We start from the raw sequence: 24,106 nt of genomic DNA on the forward strand, positions 1-24,106 counted from the left end.
CCCGATACTGTACTTCCTGCTGTGGCGAAGTTAAGTAAAACACACTGAGGCCTGTGGGAAATGGATATTGCTGGTTCCTCGGTGCAAAGGTTTTTTGAGATACAATACTGTGTTGTTTTTCACCAAAATCTCCAGGCTCTCGCTCTCTCTCTGATTGATGGAAGCCAGGAGACACCCACAGAGCGGCCAGGGAATTTCCTGCCGGGAACGAGACTGAAAGGAAAAGGCAAAGTGCCAGTGAATTGAGACTATGTTCCCAAGGTATGGCGGCAAAGGTAAAGAGGCCCCGGGGGTCTCCAAGCTGCAGCAGCTGGCTTGACTGCGGGCTCTAGTAGAAGGCTACGAACGAGGTCCCGCCCCCAGGGCAGCACGGCCCAATCAGAGACAGCCATGGCGCTTCGGACCCGCCCCGGCCCCCGCGGCCATATAAGGTGGGGCCTGGCGGGCCTCCGCAACGCAGTAGTCGCCGGACTTGAGCTTAGTAGTGGTGAGGCAGGGCCGCCGCCCCCGCCGCCGACTCCCCCTGCCCCCCACCCGCAGCGCCGCCCCTCTGTGGCGGCCTGCGAAGCAAGGCTGCCAAGCCCGAACTCCGCCTGCCTCCCTTCTCCTCGCGGCTTTCCGCGTCCTCGCCGGGAGGGCACGATGCGGCTGGGCCCAAGGCCCGGGGCTCTGGGACTGCTCCTGCTGCTGCTGCTGTACGCCGCGGTGGCCGGCGCCAGCAAGGCGGAGGAGCTGCATTACCCGCAGGGCGAGCACCGGGCGGACTACGACCGCGAGGCGCTGCTCGGCGTCCAGGTGAGGATGCCCAGGCGGGGTTCCCGCACCGCCACGGGCTTTGTCCTGTGACAAAGCGGGGCGACCAGGCGAGGCCTTGGCAGGGGCGGCCTGACAATGAGGGCCGGGCGAGACTCCATTTGCGCTCTCCGGGGGGACCCTGAGGCCTGAAATGTTGGTGGGACTGTTGCAGCCCCAGAGCTAGATCCTTTCTATTCCTGGAACTAGGGACAGGATCACTTAGGGTGGTAGGGGGACATATTTAAGAGGAGTGTGGGTCATCCTGAAGCCTTTGGGGCAAATGAGGTATGTGGTATGGCCCTATTTCCCTCCACCATTACGCCCCACTGATTGTAATGCTTGATTCTCCTGCGTATGATTTCCCTCCCCGAAGGAAGACGTCGATGAGTATGTTAAACTTGGCCACGAAGAGCAGCAAAGACGGCTGCAGTCGATCATAAAGAAAATTGACTCGGACTCTGATGGCTTTCTCACTGAAAGTAAGGACTGCTTTGCACCACCAACCATGGAGAAACCCCTTTGTAGGGGATTAACACACATTTAAAAACTGTTGTCTGTTTAATGCTAGGAGATTGCTAGTGTTCCAGCAAGCTAAAAGTCGTGTGATACGGGAAAATAGGTCTTAACGCCTGGAAGGTGGGCTACCCGAGTATAGTCAGTGCTTTGTCCAGTGGTGTGTAGGCATTACCGACCATAATGGGATAAGTTTCCCAGTTATGCCTTGAGACGTCCACTTCCTAACATTACTTTTCTCATTGTCCATAGTATTCATTTCAGAGCCATTTGCCCAAACCCTTCTTAGCACATCACGTGATACAGCGCTCCTTGGGTACGTAGAATTTTAGGAATCTGCTTTTATTAGTTTGTTATAAGAATAAACAAATAGGAAACATCCTATTGCATGTAGATTATATTTATTGCAACATTTAAAAAAATGTCGGTGCTGATGGGGCCTTAGAACCATCTTACCCTCCTCTTCATAGAGACGAAGAGCATGAAGCACAGAGGGCGAGACCTTGTTTTCTAACAAATGGAAAACCTAGGAGTAGAATTCAGCTCTTAGTCTTACTTTGGTTTGAATGTCCTCAGTTCAAAACAAACAACAAAAGAGTGCTCTTAGGAGGGTTGTTAGGCAGAAATGGAATGTACAGACTATAAAAGAATGTTCTAGATAAATTGCTAGCAAATTTCCCCTCCCCATTTGATTCAAGTGAACCCTATCGGTATTCCAGGTTGCTCTTTTGTTGACAACAAGCTCTTTGCGGTGTCTCTCGTTCAAATGTTGTTCAGCATCCGGCTAATGAAGGTACAGGAGAGGGGAACTACAGTGTGTGCCGTCGGTAAAGCGGTCGCATCTGTGCCCTCGGGTTTGCTCCTGTTAAACAATGATGAAACCTCTAAACAAACAGAAGGATACAGGTCTGACTTTGGTTACCCCAGAGTAGACAAACTGGAAGACTGTGGTACTTGTTGGGATCTAGATGTGTTTAAATAGTCTGGGTCCTTCCGAGAAAACAAGAGCTTGAAAGTTAAACTATCATTTAGGACCAGGCTGAAATGAGAGCCTGCGGTTCTGGTCCTAGTTGCGTTCTGTTTTCTACTGTGCTACACTAAATCCTGTAAGGTTGAAGAAAGACTCATAGTGATTAAGGATGCACAAGCCACTTGAGGACCCTTAGCAGAACTTCACTGATTGGCGTTTTGAGGGGCAGGGTTGGGAGTCTAAGGCCGGGCCCAGAGACAAGCTTAAGGCAAGGAGTTCAGACCCGCTTAAGGAATGGTGAGAGACCCACATCTTTAAGAAATAGAAGTTCTTAAGTGCTTACAAAACACCATAGTTAAAGCACTGAAGCCAAAAAGTTAAGTTAGAGTCTAGACTCTTAGCTATGAAACCTTCGGCCTTTCTGAACCTCAGTTTCATTAACTGAAATAATGATGATTATAAGTTTGTTAGCTGGGCGGTAGTGGCGCACGCCTTTAATCCCAGCACTGGGAAGGCAGAGGCAGGCGGTTCTCTGAGTTCAATACCAGCCTGGTCTACAAAGCAAGTCCAGGACAGCCAGGGCTGTTACACAGACAAACTCTGTCTCAAAAAACAAAAACAAAACAAGAACAACAAAAAGTTTGTTCAATGTATAGTTAGATAATAAATACGAGGGTTGTGGAGTGGAAGGTAGAAACCATCTTTGCAGGTGTATATACCTGAGCCCTTACGAGCCAGCAGAGGAGCAGCAGCCTTTAAGCCTAGCTGTACATTACCTTTAAACCAAGTGCTATACAGTCACGCTCTTAATGCAAATACTCATTGTAACCTCCTCGCCTATTTCCTCTAATGCAGTGTAATGATAATTGCCTCTATAAAGATATTTTTAAAAGCTTATCTGAAAATAGACACTTGAAATTTAAGAACTTGTTCCCCATGCCTTCAGGTACAAGATAAGACAGAAAGTGATACAAGAAAGGCAGAAGTTACCATTGGTACTTTGCTAAAATTTCTTCCACGTGACTATGATGTTTAAAGGGACTATATCAATACAGCATTTCTCTGCTTTTGGGGCCTTGAATACCTGTTTACAATTTAAGCCATGTCTACTAACATATCTTTTGATTACAATTTGATGTACCCAAATGTAATCAATCCCAGCATTTGGAAGGCAGGGGGATTCTCTGAGGCCAGCCTGGTCTATGTAGTAAGGTCTAAGCCAATCCACACACATAGCAAAGCCTTATCTAAAAACAAACAAACAAAAAGCACATACTATGTGTGTGTATGTTTATATATATGAATACATATTTTTGATTCAACTCATAAGTTAAAGGAAAAGTTAAACCTTTTATAAATAACAAAACTTTTTTCTAATGCATAGTAAGACAAATAGCCATTCAAATATCTATGCTTCTTAAAAGACATATGGTAATTCCAACATTCTTAGACTTTGTAAGCTCACCCGACCTCATCCTTATCAATACTATTAGGCCAGTTTTCAGGCTTTGCAAACATTGAAGTTATGTTTTTGTTTGTTTTTATGTTAGAAATCTTCACTTGGGTCAGAATTCTTGTGAACGTTCTTGTGTTCTGGGAAATTCTCGTAGGTGAACTCAGTCAGTGGATTCAGATGTCTTTTAAGCATTATGCTATGCAAGAGGCCAAGCAGCAGTTTGTTGAGTATGATAAGAACAGTGACGGCATTGTGACATGGGATGAGTACAACATTCAGATGTATGACCGCGTGATTGACTTTGATGAGAACACTGCTCTGGATGACACAGAGGAAGAGTCTTTCAGGCAGGTGAGTCCAAGCTGTTCCTCTGTGTGCGTAAGCACGAGAGGCCAGAGGTCCTAGACTGCTGCCTTCTCATGGGCAGTCACCAGCTCCACTTCAGTGGTGATTTGATGGTTTCCTTTTAGCCAGATGTAGGACTCTTAACTCTAGACCTAAATTATCCCTGCATCTGTTCCCCTGCTCATGAATTTGTCCTCATTTCCAGAGTTGTTCCTCAAGTACATTTTGGTGATACTAATATATATCTCATTTTAAAAAAATAAATTAACAATCAGCTTTATATTTATATATCTTATAGGGTATTTCCATCTTTTACAAGATATGAAATAAAAGCTTAATTGTAGCAAAGTAACTACAACATTTCTCCACCATCTTGCTTATTTTTGTTGTGTGTATATCCCTGTTTGGGCACTTGTGGAGGTGAGAGAGCAGCCTTGGTTGAGTCTTCACCTTGCACCTTGTTTGAGATACCGTATATTCCAGGGTAGCTGCTCTCGAGCTGCTCAGGTTGCACTGTCCCTGCCTTGATCATGTCCCACTTCACACCATCATGTCCTGCTGTATGGGGGGCTAGGGATCTGAACCCAGGTCCTCATACTAGCATGGCAAGCCCTGTATCCACTGAGCCATCTCCCCTTACATAAACCATGTTTTTAAAATACTTTTTTTAATGGTATTGGAGATTGAGGCCAGGGTGCTGTGCATGCTACACAAGAACTTCGCTATGACCTGTATCCCACGCCCACCTCAACCATTTTAAAGAGGTTCCAGTAGTGTCTATTATATGGAACTTGTTCAACCAGCTGGTCAAACTTTTTATTTTGCAAAACTGAATTTAGTACCCATTAAACAATAACTCCCCATTTATACCCCTACCACTCTGCCATCTATAAATTTATCTGTTCCATGTAAGGATAATCATGTTTGTCTTTTTTATGACTGCCTTATTTCCCTTAACTTAATGTCCTCAAAGTTTGTCGGTGTTTTATTGTGTGCCAAAATTTTCTGCCTAGAAAGGATGTGGTCTAAAAAAACCAAATATCTGCCAGGCAGGGGTGGTATATGTCTTTAATCCCAGCACTTGGGAGGCCGAGGCAGGAAGATCTCTGAGTTCAAGGCCAGCCTGGTCTACAGAGTGAGTTCTAGGACGGCCTGGGCTATACAGGGAAATCCTATCTAGAAAACAAAAACCAAACCAAACCAAACCAAACAAACAAAAACCCAACCAACCAACCAACCAGCCAAACAAACAAAAACCCAAATATGTCTGTGGTGTCTGTATCTGTCTCTGTCTGTCTGCCTGTCTGCCTGTCTGCCAAATTTTGTTTGTCTTCTTGGATTCTTCCTTTTCTTTTCTTTTTTCTTATTCTTTGAAATTTTCATACATGTATACAGTGTATTTTGATTGCATCCATCTATGTCTTGTCCCAACTTCATGTCCTCCTTTTTTGAATCCTATAATGAATGTGATATGCAAATCTGTCTTTTAGATCTTGGTTTTGATTATCTTGAGTACATTCTCAGAAATGAAATTATTGGATTACCCCTGCTTTTAGTTTTTAAAGGTACCACAGTGTAGTTTATAACTCATTTCTGAAGCTCTAGTATAATAGCCTGTTGAATATTGAGTTTTGATTTCGTTTAAGCAAATAAACAGCTTAAGCAAACATGAGAAAACTTTTCTTGTTTGCTTATTTTCAAGACAGGGTTTTTCTGTGTACCCAGGCTATCCTGGAATTCACTCTGTAGACCAGGCTGGCCTTGAACTCAGAGATCCGCCTTACAAGTTGTGGGATTAAAGGTGTGTGCCACCTTTGCCAAACAAGAAGAGCTATTTTTATTTTGGCTTCAGGAAGAATTTTTCAAGACTTCTGGGAATTTTGTTAAGCCAAAAGTTTATCAATATAAATAACTATATGTTTGAGAAATTAATATTTCAAAAGCATTTTAAAATATTTTTTAATATAGAAAGAATAAAATTAAAGCAAATACTTAGCTGTAATGATTTGGCCCACTTGGAAATCATTTAAGCCTTTCTGCTTCATTTGCATGTATACCTCTTAATTTCTATAATGGTCATCATTTATCATTATACACAGTATTTATATTAGAGATTTACTGGCCACGTGAACTGTATAGGCTGTCATTAACTCCAGCTTCTTAGTTGTCTGCTAATGATTATTCTTTTTCAGTTTGGTGTTTGGTTCTTTTGAGACAGAACTATCCATGTAGCCCACTTTCCTCAAACTCACAGAGATCCACTTGTCTCTGCCTCTGGGACTAAAAGAGTGTGCCACTGTCCCTGGCCTAATAATTACTCTTAAAGCTGTCCAAATGTCACCAGTGTGCAGTGAAGGGTTCCAGCCTACAAGCCAGTCTGCCTGGCTTCACACCCAGCTCTACCACTTAACAGTTGCTAAATCTCCCTTACCTCGATTTCCTCATCTCCAAAAATGGGATAATCCCTGCTGAGGATAACAATAGCATGGCGTAACAATACACAGCAGCTGTTGGAATGATGAGTGGTTAATTTCCAGCTGAAAGAATACTCTAAAAGGAGCAGTACTTGGAGGTGGAAGCAAGACTGTCTCGTTTGAGACATGACTGTCTTTGACCAGTGAGATGGAGCAGTGGATAATGGTGCTTGCTGCCAGGACCTAAGACCTGAGTTTAATCTCCGAGATCCACATGGTGATGAAGAGAACTGATTGTCACCACCATCCCCCAAAATGAATAAATAATGTTTAAAAATGTAATGAAGAGCTGAGAGATGCCTTAATTGTTAAGATCACTGGCTGTTCTTCCAGAGCACCCACGTGGACATTTACAGACTTCTGTAGCTTCAGTCCCAGGGATCTGATGCCCCTTTCTGGCTTCTGTGGATATCAGGCATACAAACAAACAAAATACCCTTATACATACTTTTTTAATTTAACGGAAAAGACTCTCTGTCTCATAAACAGAAGAAACATGTACAGTTCATAGAAGTCTATATTTAATGAAAAGAATTAGGCATTTGTTCACTACATCAGCTTTAGATTACATAGGATTTAATTTGTAGGAGGAAATATACTTTGTTCCCCTTTTCCTTATTTGAATCTTTATTTTCCAGCAGCCTAAAGGGACAGTAGGTCACTCTTTCCATCCCAGATGGTGCTAAGGAGGAAACAAACGTTGATGAGGTTTAATAAGAGTTCTCCTAAGCCCACTGGAATTCTGGGACTCTTCACAAACCACGATCTGCTCTATGACCTTCCTGCTAGGGAATAACAGAAACATTAAGTACAGTATTTTAAAATTCCTAGTTAGGTTGTAATTTCCAGTGTGTTTCCTACCTTTACTCCTCTCCAACTTCTTTTTACCACTCCAAAGAGTTACTGTTTCACTAATGAAGTGTGTATCCATGTGCACAAGCACCCGCATACATGAACACACACAGAAAGTGTGTGTGTGTTTCTGTATTCTTGAGAAGGAATTTCATTTAAGACAGATGATGCTGACATTAGAGTCTTTGTTTTAAAAGGTATATCACTCATTTACAGAAAATACAAACAGTCCTTTTTAAGGTGTCTTGTCCAGATGCTATACTCCCCATCAAACGCTCAGTGCATATTGCTGTAAGGATGAGTTAGGGGCTGGAGAGATGGCTCAGAAGTTAAGAGCATTTACTGCTTTTTCAGAGGGCCTGAGATGAGTTCCCAGCATCCACATAGCTTTGTAACTCCAGTTCCAAGTGATTGTATGACCTCTTCTGGCCTCTGAGGGCTCCAGCTCTAATGTGGTGTACATAAATTCACAGGCGCGTGAGCTCACACATGCATGCACACACACAAACACACACACACAAATAAATATTTGTTAATAAATATATTTTAAAAGGATGAGTTAAATGGATCTTAGTATCCTAACAGAAATGATATAGCCTCCCAAACAAACACTAGCCAACAGAGATCCTATTGACTATTATTTGACTAGGAATATGTCTTTTTGAAGTCCTAATCATCCTTTTTTTAGGATTTGATGGTTTATAACTTTTTAAATTGATATAGAATATAAAGATAAACCCAGACAGAGTACACTAGTCTCCAAAATATAAAAAGTCTTGAATTACATATGCCTGTAATCCCAACACTCAAGAGGTGGAGGCAGGCAGATCCCTGTGAGTTCCAGGCCAGCCAAGGCTACACAGTGAGACCCTACCTCAAAAGATAAAATATAAAGGATGAACAATGAGCCAGTTCCAGAGTTACCAACTGAAAATCAGTCAAGACTAAAGAACTCATAAAAAGCAGATATCTGAATAAGATAAAATTCTCTATAATGAAATCTAGTAGAAAACTAAAATCAAATTAAACCTCAATCTTATTTTTGATAAGTTGCTATATAAAGAATATAGACAAGTTGGAGTAAATACCTTTTTACATTGTGAAATGTCTGAAAAGATTTTCTGAATAGTTTGAGGAATACAAGTTAGACCTTTAAGCAGGGTGATTGGAGTTTGGAGAGCTACCTTACAAAAGTTAAGTATTTTGCTGAAAATGTATAAGCAACATTTAGTTAGGTAAGATATAATCGTTGCATACTTATTGTAAAGACCTAGACTTTTAGGATCATAGGTTATATATTTCCTCATGTAAAATAACACTTGTTTACAAAAAAATACTCAGTTTTGTTCTTCACAAATTTCTGTATAAAAATAAATGATTAATATAGTTTTCTTTTTATTACTGTATTCTGTCCTCTCTGCAGTGGTTCTCCACCTTCCTAATGTTATGAGCCCTTAATACAATTAGTTCCTCATGCTGTGGTGACCCAACCATAAAATTATTTCATTGCTACTTCATAACTGTAATTTTGTTACTATTGTGAGTTGTAATATAAATATGCAACCTCTGTGAAAGGTCACTCAAACTGAAAGGGATCACAACCCCACAGGTTGAGAACCACTGCTCTTGTAGAATATAAGAAATTTATTTTTTTAAAACGGTTAATTTTGTGTGTGTGTGTGTGTGTGTGTGTGTGTGTGTGTGTGTGTAACTTTCATTATTGTTTTTTACTTTACAATTCAAAAATATATTGACTTCTTTAATATGAGGCACCTTTTTGAGAGAGAGACTTAATGATTTTTTTATGGATCTGGGCGTGGCGGTGCACACCTTTAGTCCCAGCACTCAGGAGGCAGAGGCAAGTGGATCTCTGTGAGTTCAAGTCCAACCTGGTCTACAAAGAGACAGCCAGGCCTCTGTGTAACAAACTCTGTCTCAGAAAACAAAACAAAACAAAACAAAAAACCAGCTATTTATGTGTGTAAGGGTGTTTTGCTCACATGTATGTCTGAAGAGGACATTGGATCCCCTGGGACCTGGAGTTAAGTGTCCTGGGGTGCTGGGGATCTAGAAGAGCAGCTAGTGCTCGTCACCCCTGAGCCTCAGGGACAGAATCTGGCTGTATAACTTGGGCTGCTCTTCAACTTGTGAGCCTCCTGCCTCCGCCTCCCAAGTGCTGGGATGACACGGATGTGACACCATCCCTACGAAAAAGGCACTTGCCCGAGCTCTTCTGCGTCTCCCTCCTTCCTGTTTCTTCTCTGCCTACCTCTTTGAGCATGTTGAAAGAGAGCTTTTCTTCCCATAGGCACACTGGCCAAAGTTAGCTCACGCTGCTAAAACATGGACTTTTTTTTTTTTTTATGCTCCAAATCGAAGGGCTCTTTCATAAGGAAATCTAAACTGTTGGCATTTTGAACAGTCGTTTCTCTGTGTAGCCTTGGCCGTCCTGGACTCACTTTGTAGACCAGGCTGGCCTCGAACTCACAGCGATCCGCCTGCCTCTGCCTCCTGAGTGCTGGGATTAAAGGCGTGCACCACCACACCCGGCTGAACAGTTGTTTATTCAAAAAGATTTTGCTGGCTCTCCACAGGACCTCAGATTCTTGTTTATCTGCTTTTTCCATGTTGCACCTAAATGTTAAATATTAGTTACTTGATCTCAGGTATTTAAAGTTATGCAATGTAAATGCAGCTATTAGAAACAAATTAATTTTTTCTGTTATAATTGACAGAATGTGGCTGCCTGTGGAGTCTAGATGTTTAAAAGCCAAATTCTTTAGGGGAGGCATGAGCCTCTGCTGGGTGTCAGTAACATACTTACTATGTAAGTTAATGACTGCTGACTAAGCTATTCTGAAAGAAAATTAACAGTGGTGAAACACAAATTAAAACTTGCTAAAAACGTTTGTTATTATGTTTTAAAAGATATTATTACATGCAAGTTTTTTAGAACAGATGGCTATTCTCAGAAATATTAAAAATAAAAAAATATGTGATGTTAGCAGTATCGTATTAATGGCTTTCATAGCTGTTTGTTACAGAACTATCTTTGAACATTTTATTAAAAGTTCCTTTGTCCTTAGTAACTGCTGAATAATTTCTGTACTTAAACATACTTTTAAAAGGAAAATAAAAGTTTCTGTAGCCTTCAAAATGAGACCCTCTTAAGCTAACAGACTGCTTACTTCTGAGCATACCCAGTGGGCAGAATGAGGAGCCACTGAGGCTAGGCCTGCACGCGCCAGTACGACTGAGAAGATGCATTTCTCAAATAATCAACCATGTTCCTGAAACATGTTAACATATTTTTGTTTGTTTGTGGTTCTCTCTTTTTTTTTTTTTTCTTTTCTTTTCTTTTTTTTTTTTTTTTAACAGTTTCACCCTGTGTAGCTTTGGCTACTCTGGATCTCATAGGCTAACATTGAACTCCTAGAGATCACCTGCCTCGGCCTCCCAAGTGATGTTAACATACTTTTGAGAAATCATTTAGAGAATCAGAATCAATTTTAAAACGCTCTACCAAGATACAAGTGGTTCGGCTGGAGAGATGGCTCTGGTTAAGGGCATGGGCTACTCTTCCAGAGGTCCTGAGTTCAAGTCCCAGCAACCACCTGGTGGCTCACAACCATCTATAATGTGATCTGATGCCCTCTTCTGGCCTGCAGGTGCAGGCAGATAGAGCACTCATATATATAAAATAAATAAATCTTTTTTTAAAAAATCCACAATTGGTTGTCTTAAATTTGTTGTTTTGGAAGTATTCCAGAATTACTGGTAATTAATGAGATCTGTGGACTTTATTAAACCATTTAATCTTAGTTATTCTGTTTATTTTGAGACACGGTCTGGCTGTTTAACATAGACTTGCCTCAGAGTCTTGATTTTCCTGCCTTAGTGTCTGGAGTGCTGAGATTCTGGGTGCGTGCCACCACACCACCCCTGGGTAACACTTGTAATGCATTCAGTACACTTCAGGGTTACTGTTTGGGTTACATGCTAACAACTGTCACGCCAGTTTCTTAGTAGCAACTTTTGCTGGGATTTATAGATGAAACCAAAGAGATTAAGTAGTTAGCCCTGAATGTACAGTTAGTAAGTGACTGTGGTGCTTCTGTCTCTATGGTGCCTTGCGTGGATATCTGATTAGTTTCACCAGCTTTCAAAGGCTATTGTAAAGATAGATGAGATAATGTATGAAAATGTGCTTTAAATCTCGTATATATATTTCTCTAAATGGTTTTTATTGCTGATAAGGTACCGAGATTCTTAAATTTGGTGTGTGTTTGTTTCAAAGCTTCATTTAAAGGATAAGAAGCGATTTGAAAAAGCTAACCAGGGTTCCGGCCCTGGACTGACTCTGGAGGGGTTCATTGCGTTTGAGCACCCTGAAGAAGTTGACTATATGACGGTAAGGAACAAGCTCAGCAGAATGATTGAGGGGCTGAAACCTACATGCCATGTGTTTTAAATGACTTGTGAAACAGAATTTAGGGACACACAAGTTCAAAATGTTCAAATATTCTCCCACATAAGATTAGGAGTGCTAAGAGGGGTTTCCAGGGATGGTGAGGTGGTTTACAGGGGGCAGAGAAAGTGCAGGGTTTTGTTTTTAGTCTGTATACATGCAGCAGTCCTCTTCTGGCTACCTCTTTTGTCAGAACCAGTATCATCAAGGCCTTTCTCGTCCCTTTTGTAGTTTTCAGACATTTTTCTAGGTCTTGGATGTCAGTATCACTAGAGTTCTGATGTAGCTTATAGCATCACTTACGAGAACTTTTGGTCTAGAAAAATAGATCACATTCCGATTGGTTTTCATAGGGTGGGGGTGGTGCTGAGATATTCTTGCAATGTTTTACTTAATAAGTCCTCTTATCCCAAGTACCTAAAAGAACTTGGTCCAGGAGTGTCGCTCAGTAGCCTGGACAAGGCTGCAGTCCCCAGCACCACAAATATTAATTATTGTAACCCTGGTTGAGTACATGTGTACTGAGGTCTGCAGTGTGGCAGAGCCTCCAGCTGTGTGGCTTTATTTCCTGGGTATTTTATGGAGTGAGGTGTAGCTTCTGTTGAGTGGGCAATGACCAGAATCTGCTGTCTTGAATAACAAGCAGGCACATTTCCTCCATAGCTCAGCAGCAAGGCCAGTTAGTGCCACTTTGCTCGTCATTGTGAAGTTTCTAATTTCTCATTGGCGCAGAGGAGATGACCTAGTTTAGGGCCAGTGCTAGGTGTGATTTAAATGCCAAAGCTAAGTGGGGCCCAGCTAATTGAGTTCTAGAAAAGCAGGCAGAGGCTTCTGGACCTTGACTTCTTAGAGAACAAGGAACAGTTGACTGGAGATGGAGAGAGCTAGTGAAAGCAGCTAAATAGTAGGCATTATGTAATAGGAGCCTGGCAAGGGCACGGAGTAGACTTCATCAACATTTTGAAGACCTTGTAATAGCAATATCAAGAAGGTTGATTTCCAAGTGTTATGAGATAGAGAGAACCCTGAAGTCTTCATTTTGTGTGAAAGTGATAAAAGCCACCTGTGATGTGTCACAGATGGAGTGGTTGTGCTTTCTGTGTTGCGGTGGAGCTGATGGCAGGCAGCATGTGAGGCGTGCCGTCATGGTGTGGAGCTCGTTGAGAGCAGCGTCATTGACTCCTGCTTCCCTTGCTTGCTTTTGTATGGCCTTTTCCCCCTCGAAAGGGTATGTCGGCTATAGGAAAAGGCAGGGATACAGGACCAGTTAAGGGATTTTCACTGTGGATTCAAGTAAGAATTTAATTTGAAAGATTTGTTCTGTTTTATTTTTGTGGTACTGGGAATTGAACTTAGACTTTTGCATACTGACCTGGTCCTTAGAAGTTATGTAAACTGGCCTTGAACTCATTGTGGAGTGTGGGCAGGCCTTGAACTTTTGATCTTCCTGCCTCATGCAGGCCTGCTCCACCAAACCTACCTTTGAAATACTTTAATTCATGTAGTTCTAAAAATTCTTTTAAAGTATGGAAACATTATTAAAAATAAATTTGCTGTTGCCCAAGGATATTTCTTGAATGCAAGAATTATCATTTTGATTGTAATTAAGAAAAGTTATCTATCTACATTAGACCTGCATGCCAGAAGAGGGCATCAGATCTCAGTATAGATAGATGGTTGTGAGCCACTATGTGGTTTTTGGGAATTGAAGTCAGGCTCTCTGGAAGAGCAGACAGTGCTTTTAACTGCTGAGCCATCTCTCCATCCTGGAATTTTTTTTATTTTTTATTTATTTTTATGTTTTGAGACAGAGTTTTTCTGTGTAGCTTTGGCTGTCCTGGACTCACTTTGTAGAGCAGGCTGGCCTTGAACTCTGAGAGATCCGCCTGCCTCTGCCTCCCTGGGTGCTGCGGTTACAGGCGTGGGCCACTGTGCCCGGCTTCTTATATACATTTTTAGTAAAAAATACATTACTATCCCTCTGCCGTTTTCTTTCTCCTCACCTCCAAGTCCCCTCCCTCTAACTCCTTCCGTACTCCTCATCACTCTCAAATTGAGAGCTTCCTTTTATTGATGATTATTGTCACATATATGTGTATATGTATGCATAAGTATGTAAGTGCAACCTGCTGAGTTCATTTTTGTTGATTGTGTGTGTGTGTGTGTGTGTGTGTGTGTGTGTGTGTGTGTGTGTGTGGTTTTGTATTGGATAGCCAGTTAGTGCACTCACCCTGGGAGAGGCTGAGTCTCCGTCTGTCAGCAGTTGTTAGTTTCCTGTGGCTCTTTGCCGAGCAGTAAATTTGCCGAGATGGCGTTCTTGAGAGGGCAGAGAATGCACAGAAAGCACAAGCCTGTGTGTGGTGCTGTGTAGAGGAGTGAAGTAGAACTCTTCCCAACACAGGAGGATAAAGAGGTAGCATTTAAAATTACTCAGAATTTGGGGGTTTATTCTTGCTTCTAGTTCCAGAGTTTAGAAACATTTTCCTGCAAGTCCGAACAACCAGAATGGTTGTGTAGGAAGAGGCTTGACAACAGGATTGGTTAAGATGGTGGGACTGAACTGTTTGTGACAATTATCTTTTCTTTGAATGAACGTGTAATAGGAGTTCGTCATTCAAGAGGCTTTAGAAGAACATGACAAAAATGGTGATGGGTTTGTTAGTTTGGAAGAATTTCTTGGCGATTACAGGAGAGATCCAAGTAAGTTGCCTGAGGGTAATGTAGAAAGGATGGGGTTGGAATTAAAGAAAGAGGCAGGCTTGGTGAGCACTCTGTATGAACTTCTCTGACGTGCTACTGTGCTCATTTATATTTCCATGTATAGTTTCAAATGTCTTCCTTCCTTTTCTAGCAAATATAATGACCTTGTCAATTCAAAGAGGAAGGAAGGTTGTGTTTTTTTTTTTTTAACAAACTGCTATGCCATTGCATATAGGTCTTGAGAAGGGACATAAAATATGCAAACAGTATAGACTAGATGAAGTAAGTAATCTTAAAGAGAATTTCCTTTCTTTACATTGTTGTCCTTTACCAGAATTATTGTTTACAAGTTTGCTTCTTTAAATGCCACTTTAAAGTTGTTTTCCTGATGAAACTTAAATATTAAATATTTAATTAAATTAATTAATTTTTTAATTAATTAAATATTAAAGGTATTGCTGCATAGGAACATGTAAAACAGTCATTGTCACATGGTATATATCAAAACATTGCTCTGAGCTGGGCATTTAGCTGTTTTCAAAGTGCTGCCTAGCATACAAGAGACCCTTGGCTTCTTCTAGTCTTAGTACTGTGCAAACCATACTGTGATCTTAGCACCTAGGACATGGAGGCAGGAGAAGCAGAAGTCCAAAGTCATCTTCAGCTGCATAGGGAGTTTGAGACTAGTCTGGACTTAGAGACCCTGTCTCAAATTCTTTTTTAATTAAAAATAAATATTACCACTTAAAAAGTAGGAAAACTGGAAATCAGGATATATAGCAACACTTAATAAAAGCATTAATTTATTAAATGTGCCACAATTTTAAAGCTCAGTTCTTTTAGCTAACCTCTCACTTTTGGAAATCTTTACATATTGGTCCTTATTTCAGTACTTTTCTGCTAAGTAGTTCTGCTTCTTGGGTTTCCTTTTGTTGTAAACTTAAATTCAGTTCCTTTATTTTAAAGCTATACCAAACTTCTTACTGGTTTCATGTGATATTCTTATATGTTTGTGCTTTGTTTTTGCTTTTTTATTAAGCTGCAAATGAAGATCCAGAATGGATACTTGTTGAGAAGGACAGATTCGTAAATGACTATGACAAGGATAATGATGGCCGGCTTGATCCCCAAGAGCTGTTGTCATGGGTAGTGCCTAATAATCAGGGCATTGCCCAAGAGGAAGTGAGTGTTAGAATTGCTGTTTCCCCGTTCCCAAACCACACTTTATGCTACTGTAGGAAAGGAAGCTGGACCCTGAGTCCATCGAAAGAAGACATGGGATTACTTAAGATACAGTGTTGTGCCTTGAATTAAATGATGAAACTCTTTCATATTGTCAGGGAGACAAGGAAGTTCAGATTGTATCATGTCCCAATCTTAGGACACAATCCATAGGATGACAGCTGGGTCGTAGATTATCCCACGTACTAACCCTGCGCTGACCCTGTGTAGAGATGCAGAACCCAGCGTAGAGAAAGCAAGCATCGACAGACACAGGGTGTATAATACTTTTAGAAACTTAGAAAATAATGAGTTCTTGGTATCTAAGTGGTTTTGACAAATCACACTAAAATGTAAACATTTTACTTAAAAAGACTTAGTCTGGACACCGTTTTGGTGTGTTTTGTTTTAAAGGCTCTTCATCTAATTGATGAGATGGATTTGAACAGTGACAGAAAGCTCTCTGAGGAAGAGATCCTGGAAAACCAAGACTTGTTCCTTACGAGCGAAGCCACGGATTACGGCAGACAGCTCCATGACGACTACTTCTACCATGACGAGCTTTAGCTGCTGAGCGCGCCCAGGGGCAGGAGGGCCCTTTTGTATCTGCTGCCAGCTTTACTTTTATGATAAAATATTGATGTTGTGTTTCACACTCTTAAGTCTTACCACATCAGATGATCTAAATGTATATTATAATTTTTTGCCTTCTAGAAGAAAAACAACAAAAACTTGGTATTTATTTCAAGACATGCTGAAGGAGTAAAACGCTAATATTGTGCCACATGACCACCCAGTCTTTCCCAAGTACTCCGTCCGTGCAGTACTGTGTTGTGGGATGTTTGAGTTGTTTCCATACTTGAAAAAATGGAGGCCTATAGACGTGTCCAAACAACAGTATCTAAGTAGCTCGTGTGAAGCTGTCCATTTTTGTTCTTGTACTGAGTAGATTTTCTTTTGAAACTGACAAAGGACAGTGTGTTTAGATTTAGTGTTATATTTAAAAACCTTTAAAGGAACCGTTAGAAGGACTTAAACCTCACATAAATGTTGAGAAGTTCTACTTAATTTTAAAATGGTTTCTAAAAAGGGTTTTGTTGTATGAAATAGAACTTTATATTTTTGCATATGTATAGATAGTAATTATATTTAATGTATAGCTATAGCATTATGGTGAGTGGAAATTGACATTGTCCAGAACTCTTCATTTTTGATTGATCTAAAATAAACTGTCCTATCTTTCTATATGTTTGTTTTTTAGTTTTTCCAGATAAACCTTAAATTTAGCATGGGTTTCATTATATTAAACATTATTCATTCCTTTATTTAGGTAGTGAATGTTCTCAAAACTGTTAATTATTCTTGGTACATAGTCTTATTTTGCCCCCCCCTTTTTTTTTTAATAAAAGAATTATGTTATAATTGAATGTGCACCTGAGACATTTTCAATTGCTCTTATGTTGAGTGTGATTTTGCGTTTTGGTGCTAATAATAATGCTTTTTGTTTTGTTTGAGGTCTTAGGGGTCAAGCCCAGGGCCTCTGGCATTCTAGATAAATGTTCTACTACTGAGCTTCAAACACCTCGAGCCCCAGAGATAGTCTTAAAACTCATGAAGGCTGAGAACCAGCTCACTGAGCACTCATCACCCAGACAGCTGGTTTAATCACATTCAGGAATCAGCACACCTTTGCTAGAATGGAGAAAAGTAGGTGACAAATTAACTTTTTGGACTTGAGACTTACAGATAGTGGGGTTTTTCTTCTTCTTTTTCTTGCATTCCTTTTATTTATGGGTGGAAAGTCAGTTGAGAAATCTGTTTATTATTTTTTAGGTTACTATTCTTTCATAGAACACACAGTGCAGGTCACCAAGCCCTTATGAGTATTTGAGCAGACCCCCAGCTCTTTTCTGCCCTGCCTTTGCCAATGTTGGATATAGATAAAAACTGTAAAGTCACCTTTAGTGATAACTGTCTTACCCTGGTAGCTGAGGTGCATGGTTTTTATTTTAACTTACAATATCACGTAGCTATAGAAGTTTAAAAAGTCAGTTATCGTTGTCCTTTACCTTGTCACGTCTCAGCCTCGCTGACATTGTTTATGTCTGGTTATCAGCGTGTTAACTCTTTCTCAGTTGATTCTCTAAAGCCGTGTCACAGATGTCAGACCGTCACACGCAGATTTAACTTGAGTCCCTTAGCAGAAGCGCTGTCACTGAGTTAAGAAGTTAACATGGTCCATTCAGCATGGATACACAGGTACTAAGATGTTGGTGATTGTTACGGCTTCCTCTGTCTCTGCTGTCCTCCTCAGCATGAAGAAGACTGCAGTTCATAGCCCTCTTAGAGGTGGGCAGTGACTGGCTCACACCAGATGAGTATAAGTCGCAGTTGTCCCTCCCTGACCAGCCAGGAGCAGCCCTTTTCCTCTGCCATGGCACTGCGGGGGAGGCTCAGTGCAAATACTAAAGGCAAAGAGTCGAGTCTCCTTGATTGCTCAGTGGCTGCACAGAGAGCAGCCACAGTGGGTCCACAGCGGAGGTAAACCTTTACTATGCTAGACTAGAGAGTTGGGGCATCCACCCATTGATGAAGTGATTCTATAGGCGTTTAAACAAAGAGATCTACCAAAGCAAAAGAGAAATTTTGTTTATTTTTATTTTTTTGAGAGAATTCTCCCGGTTGCCCTTGAACTTGTTGATCGATCCTCTTGCTCCCACATACACTTGCACAGGTCTCGCTGGCTATGTCCTGCCCTACAGTAGAGGAGTCATGACAACACATCTTGGTGTGTAAATATGTCAGTAACGTAGCTGTGTAGTAATAGCACAGGAATAGTTCCATTGTCTTTAAAGGTGGTGCTGCAGTGGGCTGTAGTAGCACACGCCTGCAATCCCCGCACTGAGGAGGCCGGGGGTGCAGTTTAGTAGGGGGAGTACTTGCCTAGCATACACAAAACACTGGCTTTGATCTCTAGCACCACATAAAATTGGGGAAGTGGAGGCAAGAGGGTAAGAAATACAGTTTTTATACTCACTACGTAGGGAGTTACAGGCCAGTCTGGGCTACATCAAATCCTCCCTCCCTTAGGAAGGAGGAGGAGGAGAAAAAGAAAGGAAGGAAAGAAGGAAGGAGAAAACAACCACCATTGGGATCTACAGAACTATAGGAAGTACTTTAAAGGGATTTTTAGCTCTTACATGTAGCCCCGGCTGACCTGGGACTTGCTGTGTAGACATGCTGTCCTTGCATTGGGGTGATCCTTTGCCTCTGCTTCCTGTTGACATTACAGGAGTGCAACATCATGGTCAGCTTCTCACAGCTTTTAATTTTACTTTTGTGAGTCTTTAAAAAATAATCTGCTTAGCCAGGTGCAGTGGCACAAGCCTGTAATCCCAGCAGACGGGGAGGCAGAGGCAGGCGGATCTCTGAGTTGGAGACCAGCCTGGTCTACAAAGCGAGTCCAGGACAGCCAAGGCTACACAGAGAAACCTGTCTCAAAAAACCAAGAGGGTTGGGTGGAGGCAATAGAATCTGCTTTTGTTCTGTGTTCTGCAGAGATGTTTTCTTTTCTGAAACCAGATTCCAGATGAAGAGAAAGTATCAAAAATTTTTCTGGGTGTTAGTTTTGCTTGCTAACACAGGAAAAGAGATGGTCCTACTCCAGTGACACACTGAAAGCAGAGAGCTCACTCTCGTGCAAACTGCTGGTCTACCTGAACTCATTTGCTTCATCTACAGCAAACAATATGCAAATGCTGTCTTTTATGAGCATCCCAGTAATATAAGACATGATTAAAGTTAATCAGGGGTCACCGGTAGGGAGGTGTGACTGAGCTGTTACTAACACTTCAGTTGATAGGCTTTGGTCTCTGCTCCTCAGCTCTTCCCGCTTATAATCCCAGCAGAACTAAACTTCCAAACAACCTGACAAAGCAAAGCAGCAGCACCAGGTGCTTAAAGGAGGAAAGTGGTGGGAATGAATTGTGTTATGTTGCTGTCCTGCCAACTTAAGAACACGACAGACGTATAACTTTAAAAATGTCACGTGGCAAAAAAAAAAAAAAAAACAGCACAAAAGCTGAGCTGGAAGTCAGTGTAGATTGTCTCATGATGAAGTGGAAGAAACACAAGTTAGACTATGTCTTCTGCTGTCTCCACTGTTGCGTCTTCCAGGCCCAGTGGTTAGCACATAACGGATAATGATTGAACCAGTGTACTAATGAAACGTTACAAGGTGATAATTGATATATCAGTCTGTCACCCTGATTTTTTAAACTTTTTATCAATTCTGTGTGAATTTCACATGATGTATCCCAATCCCACTCATCTCCCTGTCCTTTTATATCTGCTTTCCACCCTTGCTACTTCCCCCAAAAAGAAAAGAAAAGAATTAAATAAAAATATCTCATTGTGGAAGTGTTAGTGTGTTCCAGTGTGTCCTGCAGTATACCCTTTTGCCCACACATCTTTACTTGCAAATGTTCATTGGTCTGTTTCAAGGCCTCTGGCTTCTGCTGCATTATCTATCCTGGATCCTCACTGGGCCTCCTCAGATATCCTGTTGTTGCCCTGTGTCATGGGAATCCTGCAGCTTTGGATCTGGAGGGCCAGCAACTTCACATGCTCCGGCAGTTCATAGATAAGTAGATGTTGAGGTGGGCCAACTCAAAGCCCTAGATCTGAGCCTGGAGGTAGCTGAGTTGGCCAGTCTGCCAGTTCTTCTGTGCCCACACTACCCTGGCAAGGTCTCCAACACTGCTTTGGCTAGCTCCCCCAACACCATAGCCAGCAAGGGGCAGGGTCAGCTCTCCTGCTCTCCTGTCCTTGGGGCCAGTTCACCTACATTCCTGCCACCAGGGTCAGCTGAACTGTGCTGCCCATGCAAGGTGCAGGACCAATTCTCCCACTCTCGTGACCTTAGGGCCACCCACTCCCCGCTGTCAGGGTCAGCTCAGCACAGTGCCTCAGGTGGCAGTTCAGATCGGGGACATCTGCTTGGGACATCAACACAGACCCCAGCTGCCATAGGATCAGGGACCTAGACATGGCCCCCAGCAGCAGGATGGGCCCAGATGTTCCCATGGCTTCAGGTGGCAGCACAGGCCACTCAGAGGAGCATGTCCCCTAAGTACCACAGCCCTCACATATCCACTTGGCCTTTGGTGGTAACTTGGGCCACAAACATCGACAGACCCCAACTGCAGCAGCGCCATGGACCCAGACATGGCCCTTGGAGGCAGCTCTGGCCAGACCTCACCTTGACCTCCTCATTTCTGCTTGTTCCTCACTGCCCTCGAGTCTCCAGTTCCACCTTTCTCCAGGGTCTGAACCCTCAGCTTCGCTTTTTCTTCCATCTCTTCATCTTACACTCCATCTTTTCCATCTTTCCACACATTCATCCATTATAGTGGCACCTACTGCAGGTGCTTGGGTGTCTTTTCTAATCTCTTGGGCTGTTGGGCCGGTGTGGCTGGGACAAATGATTGATGTCTTTTTTTTTTTTTTTTTTTTTTGACAACTCTAGCCAATGTGGCCTGGGTGGGTGCTTGGGTTTCTTTTCTTCCAGCTGTTGTGGACTGACCAGCCCAGGCCTAATTTTTTAATGTCCCAATCTCTGGTTCCATGTATGTGTAATGTGTAAAAACAGAAAGTAGATTGGTGTTTGTCGAGGGATAGGAAAGGTGTGAAGAGGCTTGGCTAATGAACCTGCTTTCTGTTAGGGTTGATGATAATAAAATTATGTAGTGATCATGGTTCCTAAATGTCTGAATGTACAGCATTTAAGGAGTAGGGTGAAGAATCCCAGTCAAGCTATCTCATGGACAGCCTTGCCAGAAAGTAGTGATTCTTTGACCTGTATTATGTCACTGCACTCCCAGTGGGCATTCATATGGGTAAAAGACCTGCTTATGAGCATCCAAGTCTAGAGTCAAACTTTACTATAGATGAATTCATTGTATGTAGCTCTGATCTATGCCACATTTCCAGAATTTGCCCGCTTTGTAAATCAAAAGGAAATGATGTTTTATTCATCCTTTTCCAGAGTCCTTCAGAAAACCAGGTCACAGGTGGCAGTGCTGGTACAGTCTCATAAGTTATACTGTAACAGTGATCCTCCAGCCCTTCCCTTGCTTCTCCTTATTACAGTTGGAGCATCACCATGCTGAGACAGGTCCCCCACAGACTTCTGGTAACAAGAAACGCTATACCATTCACAGAGACAGGGCTCAGCCACCCATCCTCATTAGGCCAATTAAGCACGTGATAGTGAAAAGGGGAGAAAAATAAGGCTTACTCACTGTGGCCCGTTCGGAAGAGGAGCAAAGAGGTCCTGGGACCCCCAAGTCCACCTTAAAGATCTGCAGTGAGGATTAGGTTTAGGCAGAAGGCAAGAGGTGTATATAAAAACATCCCTGTCAAGGTGCGCATCACTGACCCCATCACCTCTGCTCCAGTCTCTACTTGAAGGTAGTCTGAAATTTGTCAGAGCTGTGTGGAATCTTTCTTTCCCAGAGACAAGTTCCGCCACCTGGCACCAGGCCTTTTTCTTTTCTCAGCATGAAATTCCTGGGAAAATTCCCATTACTTGGGGGTCTATTATCTCAACGGCCTGAAATCCAAAGGAAAGGGCACAGGTGTCTCTTCAGAATATCTTAATCTTTGCCAGGACCATTAGAGAAAGACTAAGTCTTGGTTATTTAACAAGGGCCAGGCTGGGCTGCAGAGGGCAGCCCTGCGTTGAAAATGGAAAAAGTAATATTTTAGAAAATGCGAAGTGGAGAGCTCGGGAAATGGCTCAGTAGGTAAAGTGCTTGAGGTCCAAGCAGAAAGACTTAAGAGTCCAGACCTCCAGCACCTGTACAAAAGCCAGTGTGGTGGAGATAACCCCCACACTAGAGGGCAGAAGGTGAATCTTAGGGACTTGCTGGGCAATGAGTCTAGATGGAGCAGCAAGCTCCCAGTTGAATGAGAGACCTCTCAAAAACTAAGAACAATAACTAAGCTTTGGCCTTGACGTAGGCATACCTGCACTCACATGTATACAAAACAACACACACACACTGTGCAAAAAGAAGGAAAGTCATGAATGAACGAGCTTAGCTGTGGTATCGACCCAAGGAGCCTTGGCTTCCCACTGCTTTCTTCCATCACCCCTTTGCTCTTTGCTTACAACTCACAACACCATGTGGGATGGGGTTGCCTGGTTCTTCCATACCAAAAGCTCCTGAGGCAAGGACTGTATTCACTTCTGTTTCTTCTGATTGTCAGTTTCTCTCCAACGTGTGGTAGAAGCTAAACTTTGGGGTCCATTTGCTTGCTGGCTTCTTGGGGCTAAGGGGTGATTCTCAAACATGGGGTGCATAAGAGCAATGGAATTTTTTTTTCAAACCATCACCATTACTAAAGACTGAATCAATTGGCCCAGGGCAGTCATGGTGGGAAAGCCTGTCTAAGGATTTCTCAGCCCTGTCACTATTGCCCTTTTGAGCTGAATACAATTGTTTTGGGAACAAGGGTGAAGTGCTATCTTCTTCTGCATGTTAGAATGCTTAGCCCCATCCCTGGCCTCTTCAGTGGGTGTTCTCCAGCTGTGTATCAGACCAAAAAAAAAAAAAGTCGCCCGACGTTCAAATAGGGCAAAATTACACTCCATGTTTGTTTTTGTGGTAAGGATTGAGCCCGTGGCCCTGAGTGTGCTAAGTGTGTGCTCTGGGCACTGGATCCACCTCAGCCTGTGCATTTAGAAGTCTGGTCTCTGAGGTGCTGTAAAGTTACTCTATTGGTTTGAAAGCCAATGATTTGTTGTCCACATCTGTTCTGAGGAAGCTCCTGGACGGCCTGCAGAAAGCACTAAGGTCCTCCTCCCCTCCCTCCCCTCGCTGCTCCCCTCCTGCCCTCCCTGTCCTGGGTCTGTTTTCTTAGCAGAGAGCCACAGAAGGAATCTTAACTAGCAGATCTTTAAATTTCCTTCCAGCTCTGACATTTTGTCATTACCTGCTGCCACCGTCAGCAACTGGCTGGAATAGGAGGGTGTTTTGTACTTGATACATTTATTGAAAACATTCTCTATTTCCCAGTTAATTAAGAAAAAGGTAATTAAAGTGTTTTATGGTTGTAAATACTTAGTGTACCTCCCCCCCCCCACCCCAGTGAGTTTCCTGGGCACATTTCTGCATGCCCCAGCCTCCCAGAGGACAGACTAAAAGGAAGGTATGACGTTGGTTTCATTCCTAAGTTACATAACCACTCTCAGTGTAGAATATGATTTAAACAGACAGGAAGAAACACGGCTTTTTTGAAATGACTTT

The 24,106-nt window shown here is 42.3% G+C and overlaps 1 protein-coding gene across 1 annotated transcript; it reads left to right on the forward strand.

Moving 5' to 3' along the window:
• Positions 1-581: 581 nt before the first annotated feature.
• Rcn2 (reticulocalbin 2) lies at positions 582-16,382 on the forward strand. Its single transcript, XM_051156494.1, has 7 exons — positions 582-795; positions 1,169-1,274; positions 3,889-4,085; positions 11,703-11,816; positions 14,477-14,573; positions 15,613-15,755; positions 16,209-16,382. The coding sequence occupies exons 1-7, from the start codon at positions 643-645 to the stop codon at positions 16,359-16,361; spliced, it is 963 nt and encodes a 320-aa protein (XP_051012451.1). The 5' UTR covers positions 582-642; the 3' UTR covers positions 16,362-16,382.
• The last annotated feature ends 7,724 nt before the right edge of the window (positions 16,383-24,106 follow it).

The sequence above is a fragment of the Acomys russatus genome, chromosome 14 (assembly GCF_903995435.1).
Source record: "Acomys russatus chromosome 14, mAcoRus1.1, whole genome shotgun sequence".
Classification (NCBI taxonomy): domain Eukaryota; kingdom Metazoa; phylum Chordata; class Mammalia; order Rodentia; family Muridae; genus Acomys; species Acomys russatus.

Coding starts and splice junctions, on each gene's coding strand:
- Rcn2 (XM_051156494.1), top strand. CDS start 643: ATGCGGCTGGGCCCAAGGCCCGGGGCTCTGGGACTGCTCCTGCTGCTG. Junction 796..1,168: donor AGGCGCTGCTCGGCGTCCAG/GTGAGGATGCCC, acceptor CCCTCCCCGAAG/GAAGACGTCGATGAGTATGT. Junction 1,275..3,888: donor TGATGGCTTTCTCACTGAAA/GTAAGGACTGCT, acceptor AAATTCTCGTAG/GTGAACTCAGTCAGTGGATT.